Below are 13461 nucleotides of genomic sequence, written 5' to 3'. Positions count from 1 at the left end.
CAGTTTGGCTGAAGTGAGTGCATATCTAAATGAAACAGAGCTCCTAGTCAGCAGCAATGAAAGTGAATATGAAGAAAGTGGTTTGATATGAAGTCACCTTCTCCTCCTTCTGGTTTAGTGAGTCAGGAGATGAGGTCACCAATGAAAACATTTGCCTTCCCCTACGCCACTATTACTGTCATTTCCTTGACCTGTTTGAAATAACACAAGTCTTTAAACAGCACAAAAAGATCACTTGTTAGCTGTTGGCTATTCCGCTCCATAATCAGCATTTTCATGCTTTTCTGTTTTCTAGTCTCACTTTTGCCAAGATTCAGTGTGTGTGTGTGTGTGTGTGTGTGTGTGTGTGTTACTGTAGGTTGCAAATCCAACGGGGTATTAGAATCTTCCAGATAATCTCTCCCATGGAAACCCTTCAGTCACTCTCTGACAAACCTGTTTGCTGCAAGCTGTTTTCTGACCACCACACCCAATTTGTTTTCATATAAATATTTTATTAGTATCAGTAACATGTTGGAAGGATTATTTCCCATCCATTCTTTATTTGGATAACATATCAGAAAAAGAAACTGATAAGCAGTAGAAATAGAAAACGCGATGTTATAAAAATAAGAGGATATGCATGTGTGTGAGTGCTTTTCTGAGGAAGAGTAAATCTTGGAGTACAAAAACTAATCCCAGTCACTGTTTCTAGAAAGGATTTTGCCCCAGTTTATAATCCGAGTTGCTGAGCGGTTTATATTCTGGAGAAGGAGCAGGATACAGGCAATATGCCCTTCAACATCCTAGAACCAGAATATCAGTTCGCTTTTTCATCGTCTCATCGCTTCTCGTCTCCATCAAAGAAAAAGTTGGAGTTCATTTGTGGAAGTTTGATGCTTTGCTTTTTTTGGAAAATGGTGAGTCAGTAATCCTCCATCAAAACTCCAAAAGGTCGTGGGTCAAAATATGCTCCGTTAGAGCTTTTCACTGTTACTTTGACGGCAGGTGTTAAAGGAGTCATAGGCAGAAGGTGCTTGTCCTTGCTTTCCATTACATCATCATCCTCAAGGTGTCCTCCACTCCTACATCTGTCTGCTGCTCTTCACCTGATGCCTGTTGTAAGAAAGGAACATGGACACAGCTTCTTTTATTAGCATAAAGCATTAGCTTTATCTTCTACTGAATAACAAAACACACACACAGGACTGTTTTCTGCACTACTGCTGGACATTTAAATGACATTTTGTTTTCCTTTTTGGCTTATTATGCAGAAATAGAAAGTCAAGTAACTGCATTTACACAATGAGCTGCCAAGGTCTAAAATGGACAAAGCATTACATAAATATATTGCCTTAAGTTCAGCTGATGTAAGCGTGACCTGCAGGAAGTCAGCAAGTTCAACAGAAGTCACACAGTTAATGATGACAGGATGGTTAAACTCCAAGAACCTTTGTGCATAACCCCTGTTTACGTCGAGTAGGAAAGATGTGAATAATATGGAGTGGGGGTCTTTGAAACGTGTGTGTGTGTGTGTGTGTGTGTGGATGGCTTAGTGTGTCTGAAGGGAAATGCTGCCCTGAGGGAGAACTAACTCAGGCAGAAAAAACACTGTAAATGCCTCAGATGTTATCAGTTCTGTTGGTGTCAGTCGACACATTCAGACAGGAGGAGCCGTAACATGTGAAATGAGCCAACCTAAACCCCCACGCCCATGCACAAACACATGCACGCACACACAGATACGCAGCTATATGCTCACCATTGTCTGTGTCTGAGTTTGGGCTGATATGGCGTTTGTTGGTGCACATGCACTCTAAGTGATCCTCCAGCCTCACCTGCACCTCCCTCAGCTTTGGCCGCCTTCGCACGTACTCCACCTTCGCCACCTGAGGGGAGAGAAAGAGAGACAGAGAGAAAACTTTATTAAGGAGTGAATTAAAGCATGTTTGTTAATACTCTTTAGCATAAGCAAGCCCGGCTAACTAGCTCGCTGCATGAATTCGTACGGTCAATCCTACTGCCAACTTTGAAAAATAAAAGGAATACAGAAATCTATCTTGAGTGGCAGTTGTGTGCCTTATTCAAAGTTCTCTTGCACTAAAACACATTCTAAGGCATGTTCTGCTTTTCTGTTGAGTGTGATGGGTTAAAATGAGTTTTTCTAGTCAAAGTTAGCATCAAAATGATACTAACTAATGATGCTAATGATGCACCAGATGCACCTTGCTAGCCAAACTAGCTGTCTAGTGCTAGTGTTAGGTAATAACTTAAACAAATTTATAAGCAAAGTAGAAGTTTTTAAAGCATAGGAAACACAATGAACTGACTACTGGAGAAAATATGTGACATCAAGGTTTAGTCTCAGTTTTTTTTGTAAATTAGCATAGCTGTTGCCATCAAGTGGATTTTTAAGATCGCTTTTATAAGGTTTTCTTTTAAAACTGGTCTGCCAGAAATATTCAATAGAAAACATGACAAAGAGTTTCTCAAACACCTAATGGAGGTGGTCATTAGCTACAGCTGATAATCTGCCAGTGTCGGGGCCTCATGTTGGGTTTTTTTCATGTTTTTTTCTACATGTTAGGATTTAAAAATTTAATTCTTATGGTTTGACTTTTCTGATGTATAAATAGTATTCTGTTTCACATTTGTTAAATCAGCTGTGTTGATCTGCTACATTTCTGGTTTAGCTCCCTAGCATTTTGGTCTCCCTAGTGCCCAGTTTATCTGGCCTGTTTTGGACAAGTGTGGATGTTATGTTTGTATCTCCTTTTTGGTACTATGTTTGACTAGACCACCAGCATTAAAATGTCACTTTTTATTGTAAGCTTATCTCCTGTTTCCTCCACCCTGGGTCCTCTTAACCTCAACAATCTAACATGGTTTTGTTCATTAAATTGATGTAGACTGTTTTATTTGAAGCTATTGTAAATTTCTTCATATACTACACTTCTCCAAAATCAGTTCACGATCAAATTTATGTTTGCAACAATATAGGTTTGTTGATCCCAAGAAATACCCAACGATAGTGCTATTTAAGTTAGAAGGAGACAGGTTATGTATGATACAGGTGCTACAGACAAAATGCTTTCTTGTACTTGTGCAAGCACACAGGTGTGTGTGATCTCGTTTGGAAGAATGAATGGAACACTGATAGGAGGTTTGATTTCACTTACACTAAGTGAGGCATATGTTGTTTTGTGTCACACTTGACATCAACACTAGAGCCCCGAGCCTAGCTACTCACGTAGCAATGGGTCTTTCTAGCTCATGAACAAATACACACCCAACATACTTTAATCTTACATAAACAATAAAAGAACCACAGAAGCACAGTACATGCGTAATGCTAACATCCCTGTTAGCAAGCCAAGTCTGCACGGTGCCAGGTCCAATTGCACAACCATCTCTGCTTCAAGTCTTAACAGACTCTGAAATAGCAGAGCTAAGACTTCGAAAAAACAAAAACCCACAAGGAGGTTCAGCTGAGGTGAGCAGCTGTGCAGCTAAACAGCACACATGACATTGACTAGACCTTGACAATATGCTAGAACGGGTGAGCCTTCACTTCGATTAGTCAGGGTCTGCTATAATTGTAATATATGTGAGCGGTTGGAGGGCTAGTTGTACATTAGATCAACTATTAAATTAATAGTTCTTTCCTGCAGACTTACACTACAGTTGCTGCTGTAGTTCTAGTGAGAAAAATCTACGTTTTTTTTTAGGTAACTTAGCAGTTGTTATGCATTCATTCAGTCTACTGATGTAGTTCTTCCAAACCTACGAATGTTAGCTAGGTGACAAAGCAGAGGCTTCAAGTGGAAACTTCACATGCCAGTGAGTGATCTCACAATGATGATATTCATCTTTTATATACAGTCTATTCTCAAAAAGCAAGTACACGTCATTTCAGGACAGCAGCTCTCAAAGTGCATTACAGATTGACTTCCAGCCTGCTGTACTCTTCATATATATCAGTACTGAGGCTCTTTCTTTGTTTTCTCACATACGGACACAGCCCCTAAACCTTCGCCCTGCCATCTTCCCTTTAGCTTTAAGTGAGTGCAGTTGCAGTCGTGACCGTTTACCCTCTAAGCACTGAATCTCGGCACATGCGAGTGACTTTATTTTTGATTTCCTCTGTGAGCAGACAAAGGATGAGCCCTTTCATCTCAGATTGGGTTTCAGCGGGCCAAAGCACAGAGTATCAAACCGCCCTCCCCTCCTCTTTTATTCACGTTTTCCCTCTTGACCTCTGGCAGCACACTCTTACACATCCTTCCCTCTCACACCTGATTATCAGTCAAACATCAACCAGTCAACCTGTGAAATTATTATTAATATTTCATGTTCATATTATTAACGTAACTATTAACATCAACATCATCAGCACAGTTTAAAAGTACAATAAATGCACTTCCTGTGTGCCAAACACACACACAGACACACAGTCCTTGGGTCAGCTCCCACTTGGATTCTTGTGACTGTGAACCAGTTGGGGTTTACTGAGTCTTATTTCCAGCTCTGGATGAGATCAAAGGGAAGCTATTATGTTCATGTGCTACCTCACTGCCAGATTTTCAGTCACTGGCACACACACGCGCACACACAGACACACACACACACACAATGGTTAAGCTGGGGAGAGTAATTGTTTTTGGCAGGTGTAGAGTGTATACCTCCAGTAAGTGGCTGCGTATTTACACGTTCTGTGCCATTATTCGTTTTCTACGTTTTCAGGGTCAGCGCCAGTAAAAGACAAGGAACAGAAGCCTTTTCCTAATGTTTACAGAGAACTTGCCACAGTTCAAAATGAATGAGCCAATATATCCCTTAAACAAATTTGAACCACTTCTATTGTCACAGGATATCCCTGAGGATGAAAACTCTTGTCTCTGGCTACTGTATGTGTCAGACACCAAACAACAGTTTTAGCCCTCTGTGACTTTGTCCTCTTCCTCATAACGAAAGTTGAAGGTTACATATAATAAGGTCAGTGTGCACTGAGACAGACAAGTGCACAAGAGACATTTAATAATAGGTTTTTGAAATTTATGACATCCTTGTGATTTTTCTTCACTATGTCATAGAAAAAAATAGAAATAAAAATTGTGCCAAAGTGCATGAAAAACAAACTTTGTGCCAGTGCCAAAGGTCTGGGCCACAATTTCGTACTTCATATGCAGTTAGTCTCTATTAAGGGACTCTAATTTAAACAAGGAAAAACAACAGATAAATGGCATACTTAGACCATATGAAGAAACAGGTTCTGCTAAATACAACAAAGCTTTTTCGCACATACTTCTTCCTAAATTTAACTCCTCAGTTTCACATCTTATGGGAAGTCTCTTAGTTGCCTGGCTTCAATAGGAAATGGTTTATGACAAACTTGGAAATACAAAGTTTGTGGTATTTGGTAATGGCTCTTCCGCTCCGGGGTGTACCCGGCTCCAGCCTGGCCTGGCTCCAGCTCCATAAACATATCTACAGTTCAGAAAATGTTAAATAACAGTATGGTTACACACAGTATAGGTTTATGGCAATTATACTCATTTTCTTTGATTCTTAAGAAAAGTTTAAAGTGATGACAATGATTAAAATAAAGATTAAAATGAAATTGATTTATTAATGAATTAATGATGGATATCAAAAATTGAAGCAGTGCAAGTGTGCATGTACAGTGTTGATATAAAATCTTATTCTTTCCTTTGACTGAATTATGTGTTTGACAGCACAAAGTTATTAGTTATTATTGTTTTATTTCTGAATGTATGCATGTGTTTTCATTACCTAAAGGGTCTCTGTTGGAAGGAATGTTTGAGGCAGAAAGAAGCAACCACAAAGGTGACCCTACATGTCAGGGTCTAGCTGCGCTCATCAGTGCACTGTAGTGTCGACCTGTGCTACTGGCTAACCCCCAAGACTCCCTATATGCAAATCTTTACCTCTTCCAAATGTGGTGTGAAAACAAAGCTTTTTTAGAAGACAAAAGAGTCTGAAACAGACACACACAGGTGGTCACATGTATAGAGAGAAGCAACAGAAAGCTACCTTAACAGTGCGGTAGTGTTTGCGAGCCGCCTGGCACCTCATGTTGCTGGTGTTGCAGCAGCCGGTGCAGCGTTTCACCTCGACACAGGGTGGCCAGATGATGAAGTTGGCTGATGTGGGATCCACCTCACTCCTGGGAATTTCATAAATTGCTGTCCGAACTTTGCACACTGCTGGCAAGGCCTCTTCTACCACTGCAGGTGAACAAACACGGCTGATCAAACCTGCATCAGTGGTTCACTTTTTATACAAATACTAATATTTCCTATTAATTTTATACAATATAGATTTTTTGGGAACTACAAAAGAATAGTTAGATAACCAGTGGACCTGAGGCACAAGCTGACTATATGTGTGTGTGTGTGTGTGTGTGTGTGTGTTTCTCACCAGCGCTCCTCCTGTGCCTGGTGTGTGTGTGTGCTCTCTTTAGGTCGGGGAAGCTGTGAGAGACGTCCTTGTGGTAGCTGTGTTTGGTCTCCTCGCTCACCTCGTTCTCTGGACAGAGACAAAATAACACAAGCATACTGAGACAATACAAACTCTAAATTTTAACAACAAAGATCCTTGTGTCAAAAACACGGACACATAGTAACGCACTATTGTGGATAACATGCATGTATAAAGTTCATTTTCTGAGAAGTATAAATGTTCTCTTGGGTGAGATTGGATATTTTTTATTTTGCTTATTTCCAGCTCCATATTTCCATCCTTGGACACTACTGGACTAAATTTGAATGATTCAGAATTAAAAATAATACCTATTCATTGTAATCTTGGGCCATGATGCAGCACTTCAGTTGATCCTGGTTCTTTGGACATCAGAAGTTGTCCCTGAAGTTTCATAAAATCTCACCACATTGTTGGCCGAGCCAAAATAGAAAATATTTGTAATTTATCCTGATGGGACCATGAATCTCCTTATCAAGATAACTTGACAGCTGACTGACCAAAATACAAAAGAAGGAAAAATGGTGGCATGTTTACATGCTACAGCAAGCTGCTCATTACTGATATCTTTATCAAGTGTCTCCTCATCAGAGAAGCAGTTTAACCAGGTTATTCTAACTGAGTTATGATGTCAGTGGGCTACTGACTTCTCTGCATGTACGCGAGCCCCAAAAGAAACAGTTTCAGTGCCTATTCCAGGTACATTTGGATGTAATCCACACACACAGACACACAGCAAAGATTTTGTTAAGTTGGAAATGACATCAGATTGCAAGCAAACTTGAACTTTCTGAGTAACTTCTTTGTGAATTTTGAGAATTATTTGCAGCTGTTATGTGACTTTAATGCAGTTTTTTTGCTTCTATTACTGGTTAGATGTACAGTGGAGGAAGTAATTATTTGATCCCCTGCTGAATTTGTATGTTTGCTCACTTACAAAGAAATTTGATAGTAGACAGAATATCAACTAAAAATCCAGAAAAATAATTACATTAAACTTATAAATTGGGGTGTTGATGAAAGATGTAACCAGAATCTGATTGGATGAACAGAAATTGTGTGTATGACCCAAAGAACACCATCCCCACAGTCAAGCACGAAGGTGGAAACTTTATGTTTTGGGCAGCGCACTGAGAGGCCAAAAGACGGGAAACCATCCTGTAAAATCTTGGACTACAACCTTGTTCTCTCAGCCAGAACACTGAAGATGGGTCATTGATGGGTCTTCCGGCATGACAATGACCCAAAATATACCACAGAGGCAACAAAGGTGTGGATAAAGAAGAAACACATTAATGTGGGGAATGGCCTAGCCCACAGGTGTTGAACTCCAGGCCTCAAGGGCCGGTGTCCTGCAGGTTTTAGATGTGTCCTTGATCCAACACAGCTGATTTAAAAGGCTAAATGACTTCCTCAACATGTCTTGAAGTTCTCCAGAGGCCTGGTAAAGAGCTAATCATTCGATTCAGGTGTGTTGACCCAGGGTGATATCTAAAACCTCCAGGACACCGGCCCTCGAAGCCTGGAGTTCGACACCCTTGGGCCCTAGCCAGTCTCCAGACCTCAGACCTATAGGAAATGTGGAGGAAGCTGAAACCTTGAGTTACCAAGCACCAGTCAAGAATGTTTTCATGAAGAGGAGGGAGCCAGAGTTATTCCTACAAACATAGAAACATCTTCTATCTACATTTAATCTTGGAAACTCTGCCACTCATTGACACTTGGCCGTAAATTGTATTTGTCAGTTCAGTTTGGTTTGGTGGTAGTGAGCTTAGTTTAATCTTTTATTTATTTATTTTTCTGTGCAAAGTTTTGGCAGGTTGTGACAATACTACACCTGAGATTAGACTGACATCCAGTTTACGGAAAGTTTCCTAAAGTGGATAATATTCTTTAGTTAATAACTGATGATTTATAGCATAAAGATTTATATTAGCCAATCTTGCCCTCAAGGCTTAGTTTTAAATCTTAGCTTTGTGTGTGTGTGTGTTTTTTAGAGATGTGTCCAAAGTTTTCGCAGATTCTTCAAGCCATTCAGTACTTCCAAACCACAGGATACCCACAGACATGTTTAAAGCCAATAAATTCTGAGCAAAGATTGTGTGCGCAGTGTGGATTTGTGTAGATTTGTGTGTCTGTGTGGGTGGAAAAAGGGAGCAAGGTTCCAGGAAATCAGAGTAAATGATGTCTAGGCAGGACTCTTTTAATTTGATCCTGAATACCAATCCTGATGCTTCTTTTTGTCACCGTGTAGATGTCTGCGTGCGCTCCTCATTCTTGAGGCCATATGTGCATGGAAACAGTCACACACACACATGCCTGCCTACATACACAATGTGCTTCTAAAACACAACAAAGTCCACCTTCGACATTTCCCTCTCTGTCTCTCTCTCTCTCTTTCTGAGCCTGTGTGTCTCCCTCTCTCGCTCTGACATGCAGGAATTTGAGCATGAATTATACATAGCAACACAGCAGCCTTCCAGCGAGCCCTCCTCTCAAACCAATAATGGGCAGCATGACAACAGTATAATGAAGTGAGCCACTTGACCCCCACAGAGCCGGGGAGCCGTCACCCTCGACATTTGCATCTCAATGATGCCAGGATTAATGGTGGCACCACTCAGCAGTGCAGACATTAAAAAAAAAAAGTTCACACAGCAAAAAAAAAAAAAAAGTTTATTTGGCTGAAATTTGGAGTCTGATTCAGTGAGTGGATGCAATAAAGTGTGTTTTATGCCACAGTTATTTCCTCCTGTCTCACCTCACTGATTCAATCTGCTCAGATTTATTACCTGCATAATAAAGACAGACATCAGTGTTTATTGAAGGCAAACGCCGGTGCTTTTTTTTCTTCAAAAGCTGGAGACTGTTTATGATTGAACTGCACACAAAGCCTTCTTTTTTTGTGATCTCAGCTACACAGTCAGCTGCTAGCAGAGCAGAAAGGATACAGCTGATTTTTTAAGAAAAACAAAGGTTGCTGCTGGTCTTTCTGAGAAACATCCAGTGATGAGATGAGAAGACAAAGAATCTTGAACCAGATGCAACTAATTCCTCAAGTCAGAGTCTTTCAAGGCACTGACAGGGAGGGAAGCAGCCGTGACTATCACATTTAAGCTCCCTGTGCCTGATGTTTATCTGTTACTCAGTCAAGTTAAGGCCTGCTTGGATCTTTGTAAGACTATAGGTACATCATTTTTCAATGACATGCTAAAATAAGACAAACGTGTGCATTGCTCCTAATTTCAGAAGTAGATTAAAGATAGATTTTAAAAAAGTCACAAGTGTTGATCTGGTGCAAAGATGTCTCTGGGGACATCTCAGGCCTCCAAGGTTTGGAGGCCCATCTCCCCCCACCACTTCCCCTGCCGGTGGTGGATGCCCTCAGACATCGGTGCGTTGGTGGTTCTTTGTGTCCGGGGGTGGGCGCCCAGGTACCCACCGGCTCACTCCTTGGCGGCTGCTTATCAGGGCCTGGAGCCTGGGGCTCGCTCGGGCCACTTCGGAGATGGGGTGCCCTCGGCCTCTCGGCCCGGGGCTCGGTCACTCAGGCACAGCTGGCTGCCGGCGGAGCTCACGGGCACGTCACTGCAACCCCCCTGGCTTCTGCTCCGCGGCTGCTGAGTGACCCCTCATCTGGGACTCTCCTCAGCTCTTTCTGGATAGTGGCGCGGCTGCCCCTCTGTTGGTCTTCCTTGGTCTCTTGTGTTCTGGGGGCCTCTGGATGTCTGGAGTTTTGTTCTCCTCCATACCTGCTTCATGCCCTGGAGGTCGGGGCAGTGGCCCCCCACACCCTCTAACAGATCATTACATGAAGGAACCTCTTAAAAACAAGCGCGTTCATGCTCACAGGTGTACACACTGGTGATCACACACACAAACTACACCCTTTTGGGCTCCTACCTCAAAGCACACTGGGCGCTGTCGATCTCACGTGCTGCACCATAATGTTTAATATTTAGTATTTACTGTCATATTCCCATATATCATTGTGATCTTGTTTATTACTCTTGTCTTCTTCTGCTTGCTTTCTTTTTTCTTTCTCAACAGGTGATCCAGGTGATCGATATGCATTTTTTTTTTTTTTTTTTTTTTTTTTTTTTTTTGTCTGCTTATTCTGATGGTTTTTGTTTTTTGCCCTTTTTCCCCGTCCCTCTTCTCAGCTGTTTTTTTTTTTTTTTTTTTTTCTTTCCCTCTTTCTTTCTCCCCTTTCTTTCCCCCAGTCAAGTCTGTCCCGTATTCAGCAAGTGAAAATAAAATAAACAATAAAAGGTGAATCAGATGGACCATTACGGCAAGGCTGGGATGGTCCATTTGGTAAAGTAAATCCGTTGGGCATCTTTCTTCGCCTTTAGATAATAATTCTGATGGCAAAAGAACCAAACGGGACAGGTTAAAAAAAAAAAAAAAAAAAAAAAAAAAAAAAAAAAAAAGAAATATGAGTTTCTACATTAACATCCTGTGACTTTTCAATTTTCATTAAAAAAATTGTAGCCCACTATTGAGCATGCCACAGAGGTCTGGCCCCAAGTTATATCTGCTCCCTCTTGGTCCATGAAATCCTGACACTGATCACAAGCACAAACGTGATGTAGCCTTGTGTAGTGCTCTTAGAGTTAAAAATCACTTCCCTGAGGAGATTAAAATTGCATACTTGACATTACGTTTCACATCACTTTAAAAAACACGTCTGATCTTATCTGCCCCATGTTTATTTATTTCTTCATATATTTTATTAAAAATCTGTCACAGGCATCACATGAACAGATTTTTCGATGAATAACCTCATTTTTCTGTAAGGATCATTAATCCAGCTTGTGGCTGTGGGAGACTTATTATAATGAAGTGCTTTACCTACGGAGTCTATCTCTAGCAGCCGCTGGAGGTCGCTGATGCTGCGGATCTCGCTGCGAGAGAGCCGCTCCAGAAGCTCCTGAGGGAGAGGAGACTCCTGTGGGAATAAAGTGGGTGGGTTTATTGGGGGTGGGAACACAATGCTGCGACAGTTGGTGCGTAAATCACGAACATGCAAACGATACTTATCTGCAGCTGGCTTTTAAGCTGACTCGGTGGCGGGTTTTCAAAAAGTATCAAACAGGTAACTGTGCGTAAGACTAATGCCCGTGCGTAATTACGTAAATAAACTAGATTTCATCTGTTGTATTCAGTACGTTAACCTTACGGACTGAGTCTCTGTGAGTTCTATTACTTGTTTACAAGCTAAATAGCTGCGAGTAAAAATCTCACAACGCGCAGCAGAAAAGATTAAACACAGAGTGTTTTGATTCAGCTCACCTGAGCAACGGTGCGTAACACGCAGAGGTAGCCGGCAAGGATGTGGTACACTGCGGCTCTCATCTCCTCTCAGATCCACTGCATAGGCACCAGAATAGGTCGAAAATCCACCGAAGGAGCCGGGCTGTCGCTCCCTGCTCTCATCATCCCTCGGGAGGACAGAATACCTCCTCAGTTTTAATGAAAGAGCTTTGAAATCCTGAATGAAATTAAAAGGATGGAAGCAAACTTCTGCTTGTTCTGCACCCGGTATAAGTCACTGCCAAAGAGATTTAAGAAATTATTTTTTTAAGTGACCGCGAAAAACGAGAGTCCAGGTTTTAAAAAGATAAAACAAAATAAAAAAAGTGCAAATCTTAGGATCCCACTGATATTCGTCCACAGGTCCGACGTTTAAAGCAAATCACACAATCAGACTTGACATCAAGTGTATGTCCAGTTGCTTTTCATTTTGGTCTAGACAGAACAGGTGCCGATGGAAGCATTAAGCATGTTTTGCATTTACATATCCAGGAGTATCCATCATTTTGTCCTCAGTATGATCCTTTCAAAAATCACCCATTTGTGCGGTTTGCAGCGTTTGAGCGTCCTGGCACTTCAGGTTGCTAAATTTTCAAAACTCACAAACCGAGAGCAGGTCTGTCTGGAAAACGCAAAAGAACCAAAAGCATTTATCTCCGCTCTGAGGAGTTTGATGCCAGCTCCCAGCGGTCCTGTGATCTCCGGGGTGAATGAAGCTGGGATGCTTTCAGTCACAGGATATAGCTGTGCGCGTCTGCGCGACTGCGACCGCGCTTTGCATAAAAGGCTACCGAGCACTGCAGCAGCAGCAATAAACGACACCACGGAACAGCCTCAGTTTGAGCTGCTCAAGGTGATCACACTTGTATTGGACACTTTGCTAAAGAGAAGTCGGGAACTATTGTTACAATACCTGACGTTTAGTATGAATTTGATGATTTGTGATCATCACATATTCAGACCAATGCATTAGAAGTTCCCTCAAGATAAAGTTAAGGATCCTGTTTGGACTATTTTACACTGACATGTCAGAACAGTAAGGACTAATAATGATAAAACTGATATGAATCATAAATGAAATGAATGAAATGAATGATATATGATAAAGTTATCCAGATCGCTAAGAACTGAGCAGCCCATTGATCAATAGCTGTTTTTGTGGAGATTAATTCCTAGACTACCTAAAAGAATACCAAGTGGAATACCCCCCCCCCCCCACCACCACCACCACCACCACACACACACACACACACACAAACACACAAACACACACACACACACAAGTGACCGTGACATTGTGCCATAAAACTGTAATAATTTTATTAGTGCTTTGTTCATGTAACAAAAGTTCACAGCAATAGTGACCTCAAGAAAACATTATAGATACGAACCCGATGATCCAATCTTTCCCTCTATGAGCAAGCACTCGGCTACAGTGGGCAGGAAGTAGGGAAAGCGGAGAGACAGGAAAAAAGCACAAATCACAGGAGACAGAAAACATTAAAGTTAATAACATGCAGTAGGTGGAGTGAGAGAAGTTCTCACCCCAGCAGCCTGAGCCTGTAGCAGCACAATGCTGGCAGAGGGTGACCTGATCCAAGTTTTTACAAATGCACAAATGAATTTTTATGAGAGCTACGTAACGCAAATGTCCGACGCCCCTGT

At 41.5% G+C, this 13461-nt stretch overlaps 1 protein-coding gene across 2 annotated transcripts; it reads right to left on the bottom strand.

Annotated features, from left to right (window-relative positions):
* Nucleotides 1-473: 473 nt before the first annotated feature.
* Nucleotides 474-12589, bottom strand: pdgfaa (platelet-derived growth factor alpha polypeptide a). Of its 2 annotated transcripts, none has more exons than XM_005461651.3 (6): nucleotides 11776-12572; nucleotides 11335-11431; nucleotides 6421-6528; nucleotides 6034-6227; nucleotides 1742-1868; nucleotides 474-1095 (listed from the first exon to the last, which is right to left on the bottom strand). In XM_005461651.3, exons 1-6 carry the CDS (start codon nucleotides 11836-11838, stop codon nucleotides 1085-1087), a joined length of 600 nt encoding a protein of 199 aa, XP_005461708.1. In that variant the 5' UTR covers nucleotides 11839-12572; the 3' UTR covers nucleotides 474-1084. The 2 variants fall into 2 exon arrangements, with proteins under 2 accessions (XP_005461708.1, XP_019216173.1); XM_019360628.2 differs by lacking the exon at nucleotides 474-1095 and adding an exon at nucleotides 5285-5466 and having other exon boundaries at nucleotides 1775-1868; nucleotides 11776-12589.
* Between the last annotated feature and the right edge of the window lie 872 nt (nucleotides 12590-13461).

The sequence above is a fragment of the Oreochromis niloticus genome, linkage group LG6 (assembly GCF_001858045.2).
Source record: "Oreochromis niloticus isolate F11D_XX linkage group LG6, O_niloticus_UMD_NMBU, whole genome shotgun sequence".
In the NCBI taxonomy this organism is placed as follows: domain Eukaryota; kingdom Metazoa; phylum Chordata; class Actinopteri; order Cichliformes; family Cichlidae; genus Oreochromis; species Oreochromis niloticus.
The sequence above is the reverse complement of the archived record's forward strand: the minus strand, read 5'-3'. Positions and strand labels throughout refer to the sequence as shown.